Source organism: Anguilla anguilla, chromosome 9, assembly GCF_013347855.1.
Source record: "Anguilla anguilla isolate fAngAng1 chromosome 9, fAngAng1.pri, whole genome shotgun sequence".
Lineage (NCBI taxonomy): Eukaryota > Metazoa > Chordata > Actinopteri > Anguilliformes > Anguillidae > Anguilla > Anguilla anguilla.
This window is the reverse complement of record NC_049209.1, coordinates 51,196,026-51,219,129: the sequence shown is the minus strand read 5'-3', so window position 1 is coordinate 51,219,129 and position 23,104 is coordinate 51,196,026. Positions and strand designations below refer to the sequence as shown.

General features: G+C 49.4%; 1 protein-coding gene across 1 annotated transcript in view; it reads left to right on the top strand.

Annotated features, from left to right (window-relative positions):
- Positions 1 to 1,247: 1,247 nt before the first annotated feature.
- stard13a (StAR-related lipid transfer (START) domain containing 13a) overlaps positions 1,248 to 23,104 on the top strand; it is an 82,445-nt gene continuing 60,588 nt past the window's right edge. Inside the window, 4 exon segments of the mRNA XM_035435033.1 lie at positions 1,248 to 1,518; positions 5,306 to 6,460; positions 13,851 to 13,997; positions 16,322 to 16,480. Of these exon segments, the coding sequence (XP_035290924.1) occupies positions 5,471 to 6,460; positions 13,851 to 13,997; positions 16,322 to 16,480 (1,296 nt within the window). The 5' untranslated portion in view covers positions 1,248 to 1,518; positions 5,306 to 5,470.

The window sequence follows — 23,104 nt, the reverse complement described above, 5'->3', positions numbered from 1 at the left end:
GCTAATAATATCAACCACCGGCTCCGTTTCCTAACGGCCTGGAGCTCCCTGTCTTATCCAACATCTGCTTCATTCACAGAGTGGATTTAATTTTCACTCGTGAGAGTCGTGAGAGGTTGGCGCAAGGTTTTAGGAACGCAGCCCTCTCGACGCGACACGGTGAATGGGTTAGGGGCGGTGGCAGAGACGCCCGCGACTGCAGCTATGTCTAGGAAGAGAGAGAGTCCAGGAAGAAAGACGTGTACATTTCTGACATTTAGCAGAGGGTCGTGTCCACCGTACTAGCTGTCGTATTTCCTAACTGTACACATGACTAAGCCCTGCACTGCCAGGGCAGGAATGTGTGTCCTGCAGGAGACTGCCGGGGGTGGAGTGTGACACACACAGAGCACAGCACCCATGTGTTCCACAGGGGGCCAGGCTGTCAGGAGGACCCCTGGCCTGTGCACACAGACGCGGTGGGTGGCGAGGGGTGGGGGGTCGGGGGGAGGGGGGCGCCCGCATGTGTGGGCAAATACCTTTAGGGCCCTAGTCTTAGCCGTGCCTCGAACCCCATCCCGAAGTGGACAATAGGGACACCCCCCCCCCCCCCCCCCCCCCCCCACATCGTCAGCTGGAGGAATGTGTTTGTCGATGTTTGGCGAGTGAAAAGGGTCGGTTTGTTGACGCCCGTTTCCTTGAGCGCACGGGACAGGCCAGGTGAGTGAGGGGCTGTGGTTCGCTGGCTCAGGGAACGAAGGCAAACACCCCCCTCCCCCCCGCTTCTGTGGGTTTCTGTGGCTTTCCTTATCGCCCCTGTGTGTGCGTGTGTGTGTGTGTGTGTGTGAGAGTGTGTGTGCGCACGTACAAGCAAGGTGGAGTAGTGTAATGACCTGTTTAACAAAGTTTAACCCATCCTCTCCACACACACACACACATTGCATTACATTACATTACACACACTCACACACACAGACATGTGCGCACACACAGACACACACACACTCACATACATGCACACGCACAAGCACACATCCCACCTCGGGCAAACTCCTCCCCATCACAGGCTCACACAAATGCATGTCAACACGTAAGCACACATTCACTTTGAGGAAAACCCCTCCTCTTTAGACTCACAAACACATGTCCACACACACACACACACACACACACACCCCCCTCACTGCGATCTAAACTCCTCCCTTTTCTTAGAAACACATCCACGCACACACACACACACACACACACACACACCCTGCGATCGCTCTGACTCCGGACGGCTCAGTCGCCACACACAGACGGGAGTCTCCACAGTCCCTCGGGGAATCGGTTGCGGAGGTGCTGACAGAGAGACGAAGAGTCGCTTCCTCCTCCTCCTCATCCCAGCAGAGACACCATTCCCTCCATTTTCTGCCCCATCGGCAGAACGGGACCGGCTTCCCTCTGCAAGGAGCGCAGCGAAACGACACCCCCCACCCCCTCCTCCCCCAAACGGCCAGGACGGGACGGGACGGGACGGCCGGGCTCTCAGTGCTATGGGTGAGGCTTCCTTTTTCCTTTACCCGCTATTCCAAAAACATCCTAAACTTCCCCTGCGTGTGTGTGTGTGCGTGTGCGTGCGTGTGTGTGTGTGTGTGCGTGTTTCAGTTGGCACAGCTTACATCTCACACTGACAGCGTAGGTCCCTGCTGAACTTACAGTCCAGGGAAGTGAAAGGACAGAATATATGAGATATTGCCATTAATCCTTTACAGTGTAAGATCAGAGACTTGTGATTAGAATGCTCCTAACTGAAAATTCTAATGCTGATGTCACCATCACTGCTGGAAACTGAAAGCAACGATTTTTGAACTTTTTCAAAATTCTAGAACATTGACTGAGTGAGTTTGAGTTTTTGAAAAAAAAAAAAACATTACAAAAAAACCCACTCCTAAAAAATGAGCAATATCTGGCTAACTTGCACATAAACACAACTAACGTAGCAGTTATGGTTATATTAACATTTAATTAATTCAAGCTTTCGTTAAAAATGACATCAATAAGATTAGAATGTGTCCGTTGCTTCTCATTTTGAATTATATGCTGCTCAGTGTTGTATAGATCAAAGAGCACATTGTAACGTGTGAAGGTTGTAACGTGTGAGTTAGTCGTGATACAAGGAGAGAACTATGTTTGTATGCGGGGGGATAGTAAAATAAAAACAGGACAATACACACCCTCGTCAGTAGCATAGCGACTGACTGGAGCTAAGCCATGCTGTGCATCATTCCAGGTACACTGTTTCTTTGTGTTCATAACGCAGTGTTTATTTTATGTAACTCAATCTTTCATCTGTTCTGGCACGAGCTTTTGACGAATGAAAAGTCAACAATTGCAACCTTACAGATCTGTCATGGGAGGGGGCGGGGTGGGGGGGGGCGGGTTTCTCAATTTTTTTGCTTCAGCCAAGTTAAGAATCTGTGGGGCTCTGACACAATTCTTGGCGGATATTTCCCTCATGTAAAACACATCTGTCTGTTTCTTTATAAACATGCTCACCAGCATAATTCATAGAATGAGAGGGTGAGAGTGGAGAGAGAGAGAGAAACTGAGGCTGTGGCTTTGAGAAGAACCCCCTTATTCATGTGTACATGAGTGGGGTGGAGGGGGGTGGGGGGGAGGTTAGGGTTGGGTGGCTCAGAGAGAGGAGCAGCGATGACAGCATATAATTATATTTAGCCATTAAGCAGATGCTCTTTTCCAAAGCGACTTACATAAGCGCATGCAGATAGGTTTAGTATGCAGACAGTAAGGGCCACAGTTGATAACAGCAGTCAGCACATATTCTAACAACAGTTACTGTAGATGCCACAGAAAAAAGCGTTGTCCAGCCCTGTTCCTGGAGATTTACCAACCTCTAGGTTTTCACTGCAACCCCAACAAAGCCCGCCTCATACAACAGCTAGAGATCTCATTGAGCTTTTAATTAGTGGAAGCAGTGTTGTGTCAGAATTGTGTCAAATTAAACCTACAGGGCGGTAGATGTCCAGGCACAGGATTGGGCCAGCCCAGCCACAGTACGCACAGCGGGGGAAATAAAGAATGCAGTACAGTATGTACTATTGAGTATTGTACCTAGTATTGTTAGGAAGCCAGTGGGTTGTAGTTCTAGCTTTAGCATTAGCAAGGGTGGTAAACAACGTGTGAAATGTTGAGAGTTCAGCGTTAGGTGAGCCCAGATGCCGTTTAGATGTTTAATTAAGTGCGTTTCTTTCAGGGTGCTGATCTAATCTCTGACACACTTGCTCCTGTGTTTGCTGCAGAACAGCAAATAGTCCTGCCCTGCTGGGTTCATACAGTGGACACTGTCATAAGTGCATTACCATTTACTGCATAATCACATTTCTGTCACGGTGATTTCTGTGGACTTCATACCAGGCTTCTGCCTTCCAATGTGTGTGTGTGTGCGTGCGTGCGTGTGTGCGTGCATATCTGTGTATGCATGTTTGTGTATGTGTGTGCGTGCGTGCGTGTGTCTAGGCTATATGTAACCTGTGTTATTACAATACCACAAACTTTGCAAGCACATCACTGGCAGTCATGACATACTCTAAGCAGCAGAGCTATACCTTCCTGGATGAAGGTACATATACAACACCGTAAATGCACAGATATGTACCTTTACAGATGAGTGTGTGTGTGCGTGTCTGTTTGTACGCGTGTAGGCCTATGAAGTATCCAAAATGTACATTACTACTGCAATATAATAATTGATATGTAAAAAGCCCTGATTATATGCAGATGTGCAATGTTATAACAGCATATAGTGACAGAGGAAAGTTTGTGAGTTTTTATTATTTCGTAGTGAAGAAACTCGACGACAGCTGTTCTCTCGTGATACCCCGACGCCCAAAGTTGCGTGACTCTGCCTAAAGCGTCGGAAGACCGTAATGAAATCAGGGCACCTGCCGCGGCACCAAACAGCTGGGGAAAGGGGGAAACTAGCTGCACACGGAGGATCTGTCCGTAAAGAGCATCCCAGTGTTTTGGGTTCAGAAATTAATCTTAGCACTTCGTGGCGCTGAGCTCTGGCGTGATCACCGTTGTTCCGTCTCGCTCAATAACGCTCTCTTATCTCAGTTATGATTTGAGTTGCGCGCGACTATTTATGACCGTTTTACGTCTACCTTGTGTTTTTGATTTATTTTTTAATCCTTTCTGCTTGACTCTTTTGTCATCTCTGGAAAGCACTTTGTTGTTATGAGATTGTAAAATTTGTTTATCTTGTCCTGTAACCGCTTCAAACCCATTTCTCAATGCAAAGTTCCTCCTCCACATTCCTGTCTACAGCTAGCCTTCACTTGTATTTACGTAATCGCAATTTAGCATAGTTTATGTACCATACAACGAAGAACAAAGAACAAACAATAAAACCTTGACATTTTTGCATGATCAGGTATAATCTAGACATAACTCTACAAGAATGAAATATGACTGATGCTAAAACCGTAGTTTACAAATAAGGACACGAATAAAGCCAGTTTATTTCAAGCTTCAAGGTATGACTACAATATTTTAATCCTTTCTGCAAATATGTGCACAGGAAATAAGAGTACCTGTAGGCGACCTATTTTGAAAATGATGATAATCTTTTAAAAAATTATGGGGGGGGGGGGGGGGGGGGGGGGGGGGGGATTTATGCTTTTGAATGTTTCATTAATCTTTTCTTTTTTCCTTTTCAAGACATGGCTTAAAGGCGGTTAGCTGTAGGCCTACGTGTCTTTTTTAAACGTCAAGCTAAAGACGGGGTGAACGGGGGTCTTAAACAACGGTAGGCGGTGCATTTTTTAGCATGACGAATGGCGTAGCAACAGGTCGTCAATCACTGTCCGTGGCGCTTGCAGGTTTTCCGCGTGCTGATGTCACCGGGATCGTGTCGGAGACGTATCCAGACTTGAAGCGCGAGGCTCGGAGCCAGATGGTATTTCACAGCTGTTCACCGTCTCGCGCTCCTGCTCTTCTAATTGATGAGCGGCGCTCGTGACATTGCTCTTTTTTTGCGGCTAATTTAACCTGGACTGTAAACAAGTATGAAGCAAAGAAAAAGCCACCTTCTAAAAGCTTTGTAACATTTTAAACTTATTAACTTAAGTAAACTCAAAATATGGTTTAGCCATTTATGTATCGTGTATTATTACGTGCAAAGGGCAACTTAATTTAATTTAATCAACCACCCACAAGTATTTTATGTGTGTTTGTGAGATTATTACTCCTGCCAAATTTGATGGGATATATTTAAACCTCACGCAAAGTAATATTTCTTTTTTCCGTTGTTTGCCCCCTCCAGGTGAAACGCTCCTCGCCCACTGTCGGAACACATCCAGAAAACCCGGGAGTGGCGTTTAAACTCGTTTGAACTTTGAGGTGAGATGGCATACCCTTCTCTCAGAAACGGGCACCTGTGGATCCGCCTCGTGGCCATCGTCGAGCTCTAGGAGGGGGGGGCGCTGCCATGGAAACGGAAACCGCGGTGATCGCGGAGGGCCTGCGACCGTCGGCAACGCTTACGGCAGCCTTCTTTGAGCCGGATACGCTCGGAGGGCCCAGGGAGAACGGCGCCGCCTCCCCTCGGGGTGGCAGCCAATCAGAAGGCAGGAACGGCCTGTCGGCTTGGGCGCTCGCCCAGGAGACGCGGGTGGGAGGCGGGGCCGTGGGTCTGCGGAGGGGGCGGGGCAAACAGCGACTGCTCGCCTGCTCAGATGACCCTGCAGAGCTCACCGCTGCTGCAGCTGGGCGACTGGAAGACTCTCCGCCGCGTCGCTCCCAAGATCTGACCCAGGCTCCCGGGCCAATGATTTGCCTCGATTGCTCTCTGGCCGTCCAATCAGAAGGCCCGGATAAAGACGCTAGCCTTGCTCCTGGAGCTTCTGCTCCCCAGGGGGAGTGGGCGGAGCCTGGTGCTGACACTACCCCGCCCTCTCCTTGCGAGGGACTCTGCGGCGCTCAGACCGCGACGGCTGCGGTGCACGATGGCGGAGGCGAGCCGCGCGTTTTCGCCGACCCCTCGGACGGGGTTAACGGCTGCTCGGACGGGCCGGGGGGCGGGACGGCTCGGGAGGGGCCTTTTTGGGAGCTGCCCCGCATCGTCCGCCACAAGCCCAGCTCCATCGCCTTCTCCGACTGCGACTGCCCCCGCGGCGGCCCGCCCGGCCGCAACCCGGCGCCGCCCTTCGTCAGCGAGAGCTCGGACGGCGGGGAGTCTTCCTCGGGGAACGAGGAGGACAACGAGGACGAGAATGAGGAAGAGGATGATGACGAGGACGACGTGTTCACCGAGCTGCCGCAGTACCGGGAGTTCCTCATCAGCCGGCGGCGCCGGAGCGCCTGCAGGGGCCGGCCCAAAAGGAACGGGCCGCTGAGGCGGGACGTCCCGTCCCCGGACGCCTGGAGCAGCAGCAGCAGCAGCAGCCAGGAGGCAGAGCCGGAGCCCAGGGGAGAGGAGGTGAGTCTCCTGCAGTTAGCACATCTGGTGCCGTTAGCATGTCTCCTGAAGTTAGCACGTCTTCTACAGCCGGCATGTCTGCTGCAGTTTGCACGTCTGCTGCAAACGGCGAATGGCTGTAGCTGTACAGTGTAAACTCAACTCCAATAGAGTTGTCTAGTAGCAGAGTACATGCAGTCCCAACTGGAATCAGATAAACATGTTTTTTTTTTTTGTTATTGCTTATTTAAGACTGAGAACTTCTCTGTGTATATTATAAAGGGTAATGAGGTGTGTCAGGTGGTGTTGACACTCAGTCAGGTATCACGTTCCCTGTTTGTTTTCATCTGAGTACAGGTAAACTTCCAGTGTTTGTTGACATACAAGGTCATTCCCTGGGGTATGAATTCACTTGTGTCACCACACTGAGGCACACGTTTCCTGCCCTGCAAAAACACAGCCTGAGTCGAGTGTAAAACTGCCTGTCGTCCGTGCAGCCAGCAATGAATTGTGGGAAATGTAGTCCGTGCCGCCGCGTGCATGCGAAAGGGTCACCTGAGGAAGAGCGCAGTACCGTGCCAAACCCATCTGCGCACCCCGCCCAAAAAAACCCGGCTTCGCTGAAGGAGTGTCGGAAACACCCGTCAGCGCCAAGGTGGTGAAAAACGTCTGCAATACGAGATAAAGACGATAAGATCCGTGAGAGAGCGCATTTCAGATTCAAAGCAGGGAAAGCTCAGAGCTAGAGCCGAACCTGCTTTTCTTAAAGTGTTACATCACAAGAAAAAATATTTTATGTGCCTTTTTGAAGAATGAAAGAAATAGTTTTTTTTACATGGCTGGTATGCTGAAAATATGAAGGCTTAAATGCTTCCCCCCCCCCACACCCCCATCCCCGGTGGGAGAGAGTCCTTGCCCCCCCCCCCCCCCCCCCCCCCGACCCCCCCTTCTCTGGAACAAGGCAGCTGTGTTTTGACACGTTGCAGCTCAAGGTCTTGTAACTGTGAACTTAGCCTTCCATTAAAGTGGACTCTCTCCCTCCCTCCTGCGGCACGCCAAACACGGCAGATTTTTGGCTTTTTCCAGCCCCTTCGGCTGACTCCCCTGGGGGGGGGGGGTAACTTTATTCTGAACCCCCCCCCCCCCCCCAACTTGTGGGACCCTCCCCCTGTTACCAGCTGGCAAAAAATCGGCATCATTAGCGCGCGTGTGTTGGCTACGTGTCATCCCTCTGGAATGGTGTGGCTAAGCTGCTCAGCTGAAAGAATGCCTGTTTGGTCTGAGGGCAAACAGGGGAGTGGGCTTTTGCTTTGCAGTGTTAGTTGATGTATAAAGGTATAGCTCTGCTGCTTAGAGTATGTCATGACTGGCAGTGATGTGCTTGCAAAGTTTGTGGTATTGTAATAACACAGGTTACATATAGCCTAGACACACGCACGCACGCACACACATACACAAACATGCATACACAGATATGCACGCACACACACACGCACACACACAAAAAATGTATAAACTTACATGTTTTAGAAGTAAGTTATGAAGACGCGGTAGATATGAGAAGTATGTTACTTGTGATGCCTGTAGGAAGAGAGGATGTTTGTGCATGCGTGTTTGTGTATGTTTTGTGTATATTTGTGTATGTGTGCCTGTAAATACGTGCGCATGCACATGTATGTGATTCTCAGTGTGTCCTCTAGGGGGCGGGTGAGCACTAGACGATGAGAGGGGCTGCACCATGTCCTACCTTAGCACTGTCAGCTCACCTGTATGTTCACCTGTATTTAACAGCCATGGTGTACAGTCACATTCAACTGTTGCTATAACAGTCAGAAACGGGCATCAAGAGTTCATTCAATTTTATCTCATCCTACCAGTAGTTTAACTGAAATCAATTCAAATCTTAAATTAAAGGAAAGGTCTCCGTTTTTGAGTTACAGCTGTATGAAGCATTCTTGGAGTGATTTTTTTTTTAACGGTTGCAAATCGAGAAAGGCCAAAGCAAATAATTGCGGTGCTGGCAATGATTGGTGCCGTTTGCATTTAGCCTTTTAAATGTATGGGCAGACTGTAGATGTGTACTGTAAGGTTGAAAGGGGGGATCGTGGTAAAGCGTTTGGGAGAAGAAGGTGCGTTTCTCAGCACAGAGCCGGATATTTGAAAAACGTCTCGCGTGTTTGTTCAGCTGGGACGTTTCTTTCAATATCCTGCTGGTTCATACCGCGTTTATTAGCAGAACGCCGACCACCGATCGCGTGGCGCGCTTTATGCCTGCCTGGAGGCGGAAGACTCGGAAAACTCCCGGAGTGTAGCGTGCGCAGTTAAAACCGCTATATCATCAGATTTCCCCGACGTCTTGCAAATTAAATAAATGCTAATGTGACAGCTGCAGTGTCGTCACGTTTAGGAAACTGGGTTTCTGACTCAAAGGTTGCAGGCTTACTTCCCAGGTGAGCCTGCAGCCGTGTGTACGTAACCTTTACGTTCTGTAAACAGCACGCTGCATCACAGTAGGTAAATATTTAAGCCCGTGTTCTGGCCGAATGCCTTAATGTAAATAAGTGAATATAAAAGGGCCGGGTTTGCAGGAAGCATTGATAGCAACTGTGGTGGTGTTGCGCATTACTTGTTGTTTTACAATTCATAAGGTCTTTAAATGAGACATACAATAGACACGCCCAGAACTCCTGGCGCTCAGTATAGCCTTCATCCAGTTTTGCTCTCTTTCATTGTCCCTTTAACATCATGCACAAAGATATGCATCCAGCATCAGGTAATTACTTGCAGCGTCATTACACTCCCGCATACCAGAAATTGGGAATATAAATGCTTTCTGGGTAAAAAGCTTGGCTCTCTCTAAACACAGAAGCCGGTATTGAGATCAGAAGGAAGTTTTGCATTATTTTGTAACGAGACTCTTTTTGAGTAATTTCCTCACGATAAAGTGCGAACATGAAAATCGCTGTCTCAGTTTGCCACAAGTCAATAATAATGTTATTAATGTTACTGAGCAGTATTAATATTAAAAATGAACTGGATAAGGAAAGATAGGAAAGATTTGACCTTGGCTGAGAAGGGTGCGTTCTCACACTGCGACGGATGCACTGCACGGGGCCAGTATGTTGCGCGCGCCGTGTTTTGACAGCGCTCGTTTTTTTCGCTTTACTGACCGAGAGGCCATCTGCTGGTGAGATAACGCACCCGGGCCGCTCAGAGAGGCAGTTGACGTCGACTCCGATACAGTCAAAACAAGCCGGCCTTCGGAGAGGAGCAATGAGGTTACACTGCAATGGTCCTTTACAAAAAGAACGTGATGAAGACTATGATTAGGTTATTGAAATTAATATTTCACAACCAATATTAACATCGTGACTGGAACATGCAAATGCAACTCACCTCCCTCACACAAAAAGCCCAAGCAGTAAGAATCCTTTAAAATATAAAATATTTAAGTCATTAATCTCTACATGTCAAAATAGTCTCAGGCTGCATGTCTGCCTCTTGTTTTTTTGGTGAGGGACTTTGACATATTTCAGATGCAGTGCAGACTATGAGCCACCTGAGGGCGCCATTGTGCCATATTGAGTGCACTCTCTCTCTTCCCAAAGCAAACAGCTGCTACCACACAGCTGGAGTAAAAAAAAAAACCAAAAAAAAACCTCGCACTTAGCGTGCCTCTTTCGGGACAGTGGGGGGGCTGTTCCCCGTTAGGCGGACTCATCCAGGTGCAGCTGCCATGGTGTGGGTTGGGGTGGGGTGGATTGGGGGGGGGGGTGGCACAGATGCAGTGGGGGTCAGGGGGTGCACTGAGGTGGTGGTTGGGGGGGGGGGGGGGGTTTGTGAATCAAAGCTCCCGTCTCAAACTGAGATTTGGCGCACCACCACTTAAATGCCACTCATTGGGGTTTGAAACGCTCTCGCCATTCCTGGCTTGCGGCATGCCACAGTTGCTATGGGGTGTGAGAGAGAGAGAGCGCGGAAGAGAGAGAGAGAGGAGGGGAAAGAGGGAGAAGAGAGGGGGGAGAGAAAGAGGGAAAGAGAGCAAGAGATGGGGGGTGTCAGGGTGCGAGCGAACAGGGTGGCGGTCTGCTGCTCTGCATTACAGCCATATCTGAGCGCTTGCTAATGGAATCTGTGAGTCTCCAGTGACTCTTAAAATATGTTTTTGTGAGCAATATGACTGAGTGTATGTGACATGAGTGTGCATTTCATTAGCATTCCTGCAACTGGAGCAACTCGGATAAAAGCTGTGAAGTCTCTGTCCTTCTTTCTCTCTCTTTCCCTCTCTCCATCTCTCTCTCTTTTTTCTCAGTTAAAGCAGGAGTTTGTCTGTGATAAACTGAATGATAACCTGATGGAATTCAGTACCAAATGATCCTTTAATGGAGCGCTCTGTGAAGTGTGTGAAAGAGCACTAATGATTATGCGTTGAATCAGGATAATAGTGTCTTTTTATTCGTTTATTTTTGTGCGTGATTCTGTTTCTGGCGGAGTGGGGATTGGTGTTTCATTGGGTTTTTGGGGTTGTGTGATTGTGTGGGATTTAATGTGATAATCTGTTTTACATCTAACTTGTTTTAATGTCCTTTGTTTAATGTTATATTGAATGAAGGGGTTTTTTTTAAAAAAAAGACAAAAAGTTGCACTGTGCAGCACACACTAGCCTTCACATGCTAACCGCAGATAAGTAAACAATGCGTAGCATGTTAGCCTGCTCTATGCTGCTAGTAATAGAACCCGTCACATTGTCACGGTACAAACTCTGAATGCTAAGAATCTCAAGGCTTGCAGAAGCCGATCATTCAGCTGGAGGATTTTAGCGCAGCGTGTGTGAAAGGAAAGGCTGTGCTCTGTGTGGCCCCAGGTTCGAAGCCACAGCTTCGCAGTCCAGAGTCTGGAGCTCTTAAGCACTTCCTCTCTCTCTCTGCTGTGTTCCAGCTGTAAATAGCCAGGCCCAAAAACGGACCGCGATTATAGAAACGGGCATTTATCGCATGTTTTTTTATCCGGAGCGACGCAAGCCGCAGCCCTGCGGAATGCGGCATGCGGCATGCGGCATGCGCCATGCGCGGACTGGCCGCCCACAGCGCCGGGCCACTCACAGGTCACTCTCCCGTCCCGCGCATGCTTTGGAGTCGTCCATTTTGTTTTCTCAGCCCTCGCCCGCGCAAGCCACTTCTGCTGTGAAAAAACCGCCAAAATTATTATTTTTTAAATCCAGGCTGCGCCCGCCGGGGGTGTCAGCCGCGTCGGAGCCTTGCAGGACGGGCCGCAGGTCGCCACGGAGACCGCTGCCGCCTCGCCGCAGCTGGAAACGCGACATCGCGGTTTTTCCTCTGAGACACGCGGGCCATTTATGGAGGAGAACCTGGCGCTGATACCGGGGCCACAATGGCCCAGGTTTAAGCCCACTTGACTGAGCCATTATGCTACGCTGCTGCTTAGCGCACAATGGAAACGAGTGCGCTACTGAGAGCCTGGACACTTATGGACAGAGCCAGCGAGACTGTAGCTGGCGGGGGTTTTTCCTGGGGGGGGGGGGTTGACGCTGGTGCATTTGGAATTGTAAGTCTCCCCCCATCCCCCCTCGTCTCCTTGACCTCAGTTGATCCCGGGATTCGGTAGGGGGTCAGGCACGGGACTGCTCAAATTGTGCTCGATCTGTCGTCCTGAGCTAAAGGGGGGTGGGGGGGTCGGGAATGGGGGGGTAAGGCTCTTTTCACCCCTTGGGTCAGTCAAGTGACCTTTGGTGGTCCGGCAGCATGGTGGGAGGTAGCCGGTGACCTGGCCTGCTGTCTGTCAAAGCCGTTTTAGCTCTTTATTTTGACTTCTAAAACCCCCCAAAACGTTACACTGTCCCCCTCGTCCGTCCTGAGTAACTCTGGTTTTGTGTCCGTTTTACTGTGAACTTTATTCAATTTTCATATGGTTTTATAAGCACCACATCTTATGCTTATCTTATTGGCCTGTTGAAGTGCTGTTTCTTTCATATAGTGTAATTTCATCATAATTACAGTTTTATTTATTTATTTTTAGGACACATGGGGCTCATTCTCTGTACAAACTGGGGTATAAAAATGGATAAAGTTAGGGTGACAGTGTCTGACAATGCTTACATTTAACATGTCTGTCTTAGAGACCTGTGATCTACACGTTAGTTTAGCAAGTGAACTTGGGTTTCCACATTGTATGGAAGCATTCATGCATCTCTCTCTTTGCCTCTCTGTCTGTCTCTCTGTCTCTCTCTCACTCACTCACTCACTCACTCACTCACAGGAGATGGAGATATGTTTCGGTTGAGTGTAGCGGTTGGACTTTATTATTTTTTCTTTTTTTTGGGGGGGGGGGGGGGAGGGGGGTAGGGGTGAGATGTGGTTTGTAAATATGGGGTTGGGGTTTTAAGGTAATTTGGTACATTTCTTTCAGGAACATCAAAAGTCGAAGTCTAGCTCTCTCTCTCTTTCTGTCTCATTTCATTTAGTAATGGTGCGAGAATAGTTCTCTTGAGGGACCACAAAAACAGTCCAAAAAAAAAAAAACCATCCCAAACAGCCGAATCCGGATGTGTGGAGTCTGTGGTTCTGTTAGCCCCCCCCCCCACATTCCGGCTGATTTTCGGAGCCCCCCCGCCGATAGGCATCGCGCTCCTCGCGGTCGTGCCGTCCCGGGACAGACGCACCATCCTGGGGGGGAGGGGGGGGGGAGGGCGTCGCCCCTGAATGGGGTCATTGTGCCGGGAAGAGAGGGGCGCTTTGAGGGGGAGCCCCGGCACTCCGGCGAGTCACGCGCCACGCCCCGCTCCCCATCCCGTTCCGGGAAGCCGAAAAACAAACGGCTTTGTAGTCCTCCGTGGGGCCCGTCGCGCCCCCTAAAGTTGGGTTTTAGGGGGGCGGGTATTACCAAAGGCCTCTGTAAGAAAACCAGAAAGCCTGAGAGCTTCCAAAAGCCAAACCCCCCCTCATGTCAGCCGACCACCCCCCCCCCCCCCCCCCACCCAATCCAGCCAACAACGTTCATTTATTCCTCTGTGAAGTCACTTCCTGTCTGCTTTATGACCTCACATCTCCGCATTCCAGATGCCCAAACACTGCTGCTTGTGTGAGTGAGAATCTATTGCACACCAGGGGAGGGTTTGCACAGTGAAAGGAATTCTTCCAGCTATACATCATGCGTATTACCCACACACACACACACACAAACACACACGCACACACACACACACACGCACGCACGCACACTGTCCTGGCACTCGTGCACACACAAACGCCAGTAAAGTAATGATGGCAGACCGACAGTGGCAACAGCACTCTGATAGGTGCTCCCTGACTGGTGAATAAGAGCTGAAATAAAGCTCTCTCTAACTTGTCCCCCCTCTCTCTCTTCCTCTCCCCCCCCCCCCTCCTCACCACAGGCATCTCCGCTGGTGGTTCTCTCTCCCTGGTCGGACTCCATGACCCAGCTGATGAAGAAGCTGGACCAGCTGAACATGGACATAGAGGAGGCCCTGAGTGGTGGCTCCTCCCCCTCGGACACGCCCGCCGTTGCCCGGAAACAGATGGTGAGTGGGCGGTGACATGGGAACACATGTACGTGTGCATACATTTCATTCAGACATGCTTTGTTGCCATGGCCATGCCTTGGAGGAGTGTTGGTAAGGGGGTGTCTGTGTGGAATTCTGCAGCCAAGTTCCGTATTCTGTGTTCCATATAGAGCAGAGGTGGCCAATCCTTATCTGCTCCTGGTTTCCATGCCAACTTCTGGCCTTAATTGCTCAAGTAGCCCTAACGTTTATGCCGTCTGACATTTTAGCTACGTTTCTTGATAAGCACATGGATGACAGCTGAAGACTGTTCTTGCGTCCCTATACGGGATATTTTGCTGTGATCTTATCTGCAGGTGAACCAGCATTGGTGCATTCAGCTCAGTTGGCTCATTTAGCCAGGATAATTGGGGGAAACAAAAACCTGCACACACACACACACACACCGGCCCGCCAGGACCGGAATTTCCCCGCCCCTGATGTAGAGGGTGTATCGCGACCTCGTTCCGTCTGTACAGCGCTTTCCCCAGAGCACAACAAAGAGGTGAACTGAACCTGTTTTTTTATGCTGCACAAGGGCTCCATAATGATCATTGTTTGGTCAACGATCCCCACTGCACATTGAAAGCCATCAGCATCCCATCAGCGATGGTCCTTCTGCTGATTCACTCTGGAGAAATGGCCCGTGCTCTTAATTAGAAAAACCTACGCTAAATGGACTGCATTTATATAGCGCTTTTATCCAAAGCGCTTTACAATTGATGCCTCTCATTCGCCAGAGCAGTTAGGGATTAGGTGTCTTGCTCAAGGACACTTCGACACGCCCAGGGCGGGGTTTGAACCGGCAACCCTCCGACTGCCAGACAATCGGTCTTACCTCCTGAGCTATGTACGCTAAGGATCTTATGAGACTAATTTATTCGGATAATCAGCCCTGTTGCCCCTGTCTCGTCCTGTTGTTTGCCCTCTGGTCTGCTAATTCAATTAATGCTTTCCTTTCCGTCTGGAAGGAAAAAAAGGGTAACGAGCAGTCCCATGCACGCCGCCGTTTTCCTGCCATTTTGGCTCAAGCTGCCGCTTGACCCGCCCCAGGGATTATCTGATTAGGCCTGTAATGAGGAAAGAGTGGCCTCCATTTCCCAGGAATGTGTTTCTGGAGTGGGAGAAGCACTCAGTCCTGATTTCAGGGAGGCTTGTCTGTCAGAGGGCTGGTGCCTATGGTATGGCTGCACACTAACACAACAAACATATATTGCCATATATTTGACAATATATAATAAGACACGTGGAATATGTATCCACAGTGCCTATATGGTGGCATTCCAAATGTATTCTCAATGCAGGTACACATCCAAATTGCCATTTTTGCTTTGTAAGACATAATTTTGGTTAGATTTTGATGTGGCATAACAAGAATATGGGTAGCAAACAATTGGCCTATTTTATAATATATTTGTGTTGGGTCCTTATATCATTGGTAGTAGTTAAAGGCTGAAAATATTATAAATTAGAAAGAGACTTCCACTGTCAAAAAATGGCCACTCAGGAATACTGACGGGATTGGATCTCCATATAAGGGAGAAATATATTTTTGTAAGGGAGGTGAATTAAGAGAGTTCAAAAGTGCGCAGAAATGAGAGCCTGTGACGAAGCGGCCCGCGTGAGGGCGCCCCCTACGGGCGGCTCTGCGCATTCTGCGCGAGTCGCGGCGGTGCGCCAGAGGACGGTCGGTCGCTTGGCGGGGGCGCTAGGGCACGGGGAGAGCACGCTCTTTACAGGAAAAAACCCTTCCCACAATCCCCCTGGGTGGCGGCTTGCATCATTCTCATGAATTGCGCACGCCAGCGCCAGCGCCAGTCCCAGCTGTGGGCAGGGGGGGGGGGGGCCGGGGGGGTTCGGGAGGAGGGGGGGAGGGGACAAAAGAGCCCTTTCTAGTGTGCCACTGCCTCTCTGTACCGTGGGTCCACACACGCGCTCCATAAAGAGGGAGCGAGGGAGAGAGACAGAGAGGAAAAGAGAAGGAGAGGGAGAGAAGGTGAGATTTAGAGAGGGACAGAAGAGGAGTGCTTGTCTGCCAGCTCTACAGAGGTGTAGAAATTTGTCCCGGGTACATGGAGGACCCCCAGTGCCCCACCCTTAGCTGTTGAGCTGTGTGGTAGAGGACACCTCCCTGTCCTGGCGGAAGTTCTCCTCTGCCGGGACGTCCCGTGTGAGAATCTACAGGGGCTGAGAGTTTTAGCGGCTGGCCGCGCCTGGCCCCTGGTTTCGCCGTCGCCGTCTCCGGAGCCACAGGTCTCTCGCGGCGTGTCGCGGCGCTGATGTCTCCGCCCGTGTCCCCGCAGCCCGGTGTCGACCCGGACACCCCGGACGACCCGGACCAGGGAGAGGGCGGGGCGTCGGGACAGGGGAGTCAGAACGGCGGCGGCTCCTCCTCCTCTTCCTCTTCCTCCTGCTTACGGCGCAACCCGAGAGGGGGCGGAGCTCGGGCACGAAAGACCAAGGTAAGAACCTCTCTCCTGCGTCGCCATTCTTTTGGTTAGCACACATTCTCGGTGTTAAATTGACTGTTACGCAGTACACGTGGTCCCAGTTGGACTCGTATGTAGGCTGGTAGAGTTGACGTTTTTATCCTGGACATTTTGCTTTGCACTTTGCCTCGCAAGAAGGAGGTTGCAGGTTTGAGTCCCGGTAGAAATAAACACAATTATATACTTTGCTGATCGTCCATCTACTCACAAATCGCTGGTCTACTATTCATCAAAAGCGATACTGATCCTCTTTTTTTTCCTCAAACCAAAGCTAAAGTGGCTTAGTAAAAAATTATGTCCAGCAGTCAAATAATCGGATATGTCACATTTTCCCCCCATTTTCTTTATATTTTGTAGCTTTTAAAAACATTTTTTTAGGGAAGAACAGCCACACAACACAGCCATGTTTTTGCCTATGAGGCTGTAAACACGGTTGCTAAGCGAGTGCAGAATGCGTGTAGGGTTTTTTTGTTTAGTTTATTTTGGTCGTCAAGATTTTCCCGGACTGGGGCATGAGCTCCTTGGCCTGGTAGCCCCCCTCTGACCGCTATCCCAGGTTCACACAGGGCTTTCTCTGGGCCGAAGGCATCCACAAACAGGGATTTAGGAGGCGTTTGGATAACCTGGCTATTCCTCAGAGCTGGGGGGGGGGAGGGGCTGGGAAGAGAATGGCGGGGGGGGGGGGGGGGGGGGGGGGATTTACGAGCATTTTGGGGGGAAAGGTGGAGGCGAGAGAGGTGAGAGAGGAAGCTGGTGTTTGTGCTGGCTGGATTCGCCGGGGAGAGCACAGAGAGGGGCTAACTCAGGCGCTGCTTCACTGCTTTGGGGGTCTGCTGGGCGTTAGCCGCATGCTAACATGAGCCCAGCATGCACATACTTTACAGATTACTCTTTTCTTTCTTTTTTTGTTCACCTTGCACAGGCCTCCGGTCTTTACACTTTTATTTCTGTGAAACGGAGAAGAAGAAGGCAGAGGCGGTCTCGCTGGCACGGGTTCATCGGCAGCTGGAGCGCTCTCTTTGCCCCCACTTAATTGCCGTGGATTATAAATCTCACACCACAGATTACGGTAGTCTTCGCGTAAGGAGTTGAGATTTGCCGCGTCCCTCTTGTCGTGCGTAATGGAGCCTGCAGATCTATGAGCTGTCCCGTGTCGCCGGTGGAGTTTGAGCGAAGGGGCAGCCGCCTCAGAGGGTCACGGGGCCGGGGTCCGTCTCCCCGCAGGTGTCCCCCGGTCGGGGGGAGCGCGGAGGGAGTGCGGGGTTAATGGCCTCTGATTGGCTCGGAGGGCTTTGGTTTGGCTCGCGAGGTGCGGATTCTGCTCTGCTCTTGGGGGGAATGTTAGGTCACTGTCTGCTTGCTGTGTGTGTGGGGTCTTTCCCCAATGTGTCAAAATAGAGAAGAATTAAGAGGTTTACTTAGGCAGCTTAGCAATGTACCCCCCCCTCTCCCCACCTCCCCACCCCGGTCTCTCTGTCTCTTCCTGTCTCTCTACCTCCTGTGCTCTCTGACCCTCCTGCTCTCCGTTTCGCTTTCTTTTCCCCCACTCTTTCTTTCTGTCTTTCATTCTCTTATGCTCTTTCTCTTTTGCTTTCCTCTCTCTCCCTCCTTTCTGTTAGTCTCCTTGTCTTTCTAGCTCGCCCGTTCTCTCTTGCTCTCTCTCTTTCTCTATCCTCTGTTTCTCAATCTCATTGTCTTTCTATCGCTACCTCCTACTCTGTCTCTCTTTCTCTGCTGCTCTCTCTTTCTCTCTCTGCTTCCTACTCACTCCTGATTCTCTCTCTTTCTCTTTTACTCCCTCTTTCTTCCACCGTCTCCCTCCTGCTCGTTCTGAATTTAGCACCCTCTCTCTCTCTTCTCTCTTTCCCCTCCTCCTCCTCCCATCATCCTCTCTGACTGTAGTTTCTGCATTAGTCACTGTGTGCACGGCCCTGTCTCTCTCCCTGCAGTCTTGTGTAACAGACTCTTAATTGAGCAGCAGCAGTGGGTGTGCGGGCAGAGCCATTTCTGCGTTGTCCAGGGGGAGGCGCTGTGTGGGCCTCGGTGTGAGCAGGACGCCCTGAGGTGTGTGGTGTGGGTCTTGTGAGATTTGGGATTGCTGACTGAGATGATAGTAGTGTGATAAAAAGATGACACGCAGGAATAACTGCACAGACCGGCCTCTGATTGGTTCTCAGGTTTGGGGTCAGTGTATGTCCAGACAGCTGTGACCTACAGCGAGTAGAGTGGTGGATTTCAGCAGGATTTCTGCTCTGAAAGGGAAAGGGGGGGAAGCTCTCGGGGAAACGCGTATTTCACCGGGAGTAACAGACTGCTACTCACCTCCAGTTTAATACAACGCTGCGCTCTCTGAGACCCTGCGCTAAATATAGAGGAGAGCCTGTTTGCCTTCCTCCCTCTCAAACGAACGGACAGCACAGACCTTCATTTAAAACACTCTACCGAATCATAGCAAACGAGAGCTCACACACACGCGCGCACACACACACACACACACGCGCACACACACACACACACACGCACACACACACACACACACACGCACACACACACACACACACACGCACACACACACACATGCGCACACACACACACACGCTCGCGCGCACACACACACACACACACACGCACACACACACACACACATGCACACAAGTGTGTCAATCACACTGTATCTGTTTAAGCAGAGAATGGGGTGGCAGTCTAGCATAATGGGTTAAGGAGCTGGTCTTGTAACTTCAAAGTCTTAGGTTCAGTTCCTGGGTAGGACCCTGCCATTGTACCCTTGAGCAAGGTACTTAACTCAAATCTATATACAGATTGCTTCAGTGTATATCCAGCTGTGTAAATGTAGGAAGTTGTGCAAGTCGCTCCTGATAGGAGCATCTTCTAAATGCCTGTAATGTAATCTTTATCTTTTGTGAGTCAAGTTCAGGAGCAGATGGGCGATTGGTTAATCGTTTCCTTGACGTCCTCCTTTCGAGGAAGGTTCGTTAAGGACATAAGATGGATGGAGTGCTGTCCTGGTTTCTCCTCTAGCCAGCAGAGTCCAGCTCTCTTTGAAATCTGATACAGGCCGCTTTGCTTTTTTAAAAAAAATGGTATTCATTTGAAATCCAGGACAAATTGTCTTGACCGCTGTTGAAAGTTCGTATCAAGGGAATTAAATGCATTTGGCATATTTCTCTGACCAGCATATTTGTACTTATAAGGGTTTTAAAATGCTGCTAAGCAACAAGTATACATCAAATAATGTACATGTGAATCTTATGTTTTTTTACTTTAAAAATGCCCTATTTAATATTGTGTTTCTGGCTGATCTAACAACCAGAGTATTTATTTTGCTCTTTCATGCAGTTAGCGTTCGCCTCTTGAACTCCCTGTGTCAGGCTACACTGGCTACAGGCTCAGATAACTTTATTTGAATAAAGAGCGTTTGATGGTCTTTGGTCATACGGTGAAGTAACCCGTTAATTTTTTTTTTAAGCTTTTGACGCATACTATGAATAAATGGTTTTGTTGTGCACACCAAATGAAATTACGTGCAGAATTTCAGCAATCTGAGGTTATTTGCTTTTCCATTGGGATTCTAAGCACTGGATACTATGAGTAGGGGATTCACTGGAAGAGCACATTCCACCAATGCAGAAAAAAACGAACACAGATGTCAGCGGCCACTAGCTGAAGAATCGTAGGTTTACGTAACAGTGAGGTCACGCGTTGCACAACTCCATCGCATTCTTGCTTTCTGTGACTAAGGTTCACTTTTGCGGTTCCCCGCACAGATACCCTCCCTATCGGATACACACGACCCTGTGAACAGCACAGACATAACCGCACGGTCCTGACCGTACAGTCCTGGCCGTACAAACCGACCGTTCGCATTTCCCGCTGAGCTTATCATAGTGGTTCTCACTGCCGTGATGCAATCATGTGGAATCAGTAACCGTGGAAATACTGAAGCAATCCTGAGGCCGATAAGAGAAGGAATCTCCTTTTACATAACCCTTTTGAAGAGTAGGATTTTTTAATGTAATGTTTTTTCTGAATTACAATTCAGTGTTCTAGAATTCCGTCGCTCTAAATGACCAGTAGTGATTGTGACATCAGCATTAGAATGTTCATTTAAGAACATTCTGATCACATATTTGGTCTGTTTTGGTGTATCTACCAAAGATACAAAAAGCCGGGCACACAGCTATCTAGAGGCTAGGTGTACACATTTTCATCACTGAGGAGCCTCTTTAATTTGCTCAGTTAAGATTTATTTACCTCTGTTTATGCACTCTTTTGCAGTCTAGCACAGTAAGCACAATGGGAATGTGGACCTTCATGGAAGGGTAGAGCTATTTTTGACATAATGTGGCTTAAGAGGGTAATTTCTCAAAACATGAAAAGCGCCTAATTAAGAAAAATGAAAAGCACGTTTAAAATAGTTGGGATTGCAGTTGTGTTTGGAAGGAGAGCCAGCCTGCACGGAGTTCCCATGGGGGGGGGCAAGCTGAAAACCGCTGTGTTATTTTACATTGACAGAGCTTTGCCATGTAACCTTGTCCGTTTAAATCTTTCTTTAATTTCTTCCAGCGTGTGGATAAACAAAAGGCTTGGAGTTGGGGGGGGGGGGCAGCTCATGTCAGTTCAGTCAAGTCCAGGAAATGGACTGAATTTAACCCTGGCCTCTAGATCTCTCCCCGAACAAACTGAGCTAGGATGTTGGTAGTTTTGAAATCAGGTGAGCAAAAATGGAAAAAGAAATAGAAGAAAATGGCCATTAAAAAAAGTTGGTTCCGTTTGTCATTATTCACGTACTGTATGTCCGCAACACATTGTATTAAGAATGTGGAAAAGGAAATATTGTGGAAAACATTACGAAATAATGCTAACGCCTACTGTGTTCTGTTAATCAGAATAACTGTAACCTGTGTGATGTCATCACATAGATATTGAAAGCCAGAGACGAGCACCAGCTGTGTTTAGTGTCTATGTGTGACATCATGCATTTCTGGAGACAGCCTGTCCGTGTCGCTACGGCGTTTACAAAAAACGCCAAGCTGCAAATTCAAAGTGTGAATGAACAACGGCGGTAACGCTGTTCGCCTTAAATCCGCCTTCCCAAAGCCAGTGTCTATTAAACTTCTGGTCCGTGTGATTGGCTGTGGATTTGGCGGTACGCCACACCCCCGTTCTCACCCCCACCCCCGCCCCCCTGCCCCGGATGAATCCGTCCCTTTAAACCTGTGTGACTGCAGCCCTTGGATATGTGATGAAATTCTGACAGGCCGTGTTAAATCTCACAGTCAACACGCAGGAACGCTCAGGGGGGGCCACGGTGCCTTGCCTCAGCAATGCTTTCGCCCCCCCCCCCCCCCCCCCCCGAGCCCTGAAAGGGGGAAAGAGGGGGCCCCCGTTAAATAAGCCGAAAGATGAGTCATGAACATGGACGAATGACGGGGTCGCTCGAAAGGGGGGCAGAGCAAACTTAAAACTGCCGTTAAGCCCTGAAAACTGCTTATAACTGCTACACTGAACACAAAGCGAGTGTATACTAGTGATAGGGAGCGTGAGGCTTCGTGTCAACCAAAAATGGGTGGGTCTATATTGATTCCAGCCAATCATCACACTTGTTTGGAGGATAGAACCTTGTGATTGGATAAAGCAAGCCAGTGATTGACAGGTCATGGGGGTTGTGGAGCCTCACTTGCGTCCGTCGCCAGGGGTAACCTTGTCCTTCCTTTCTGGGAGAGTGTTGAGAAAGAGGCCAAAGTCACTGGGTCATATCCATGGACGTTTATCCCAGGGGGCAGGGGGGAACACATCCCTCCCCAACTTTGGGAAAACATCAAATTCCCCCCCCCCCCCAATTTTATCTGTAAATGTCCCCCCAAAAAGAATTGTTGATACCCCAAATTTGAAATGAGATCTGCATCCTTGGTCAGAACAAATTAAGCAGGTCATATGAGAGTGAAAGCCAAGTTCAACAATCCATTATTAGTTCAAGTAACTTCGGCGTGGGCGAAGTAGGCCAGTTCGGTACAGTTTGGGAGACTTCTAAGTTTCTCTGCTCGTGACCTAGTTTCTTGTCTTGCTGCCGTGGTGACCGTACGCTGTGCTGCCGTGCCAGATTGGGACCCCCGGGGGGTTGTGAAACACTTATATGAGCGTGTGCGACTCTTTCAAGGAGACGGCGTTCGACAGGCAGAGCACCATCACTCCTGAGCACTCTACCCAATGTTCTGTGCTATTCTATTATGTTCTATTCAGTTCTGTTCTATTTCGTTCTATTCTCCTGACCAGACCTGAGTCAAATGCTTTATCTGAACTGCACTGAGCCTTTAGACCTGTAAAATTCCTGGAGATCACTGGCAGTTTGAAAAAGGAACCATCCAATGATTGATTGGTCATGGTATTTGTTTTCCACCAATCATTTGTTGTGTTATTAGTTTTGCGTGTGCTAAAAGGGTTTGCACATGCTATAGGTTTTAATAAGTCAGGCCCTTAGTGTCTTGAATAGTGCAGCACAGCATGTGTCAATGTTTTGGGCTGTAACCTGTCTTCTAACTCGGAGGTTGCAAGTTCGAATCCCATGTGGGGCACTAC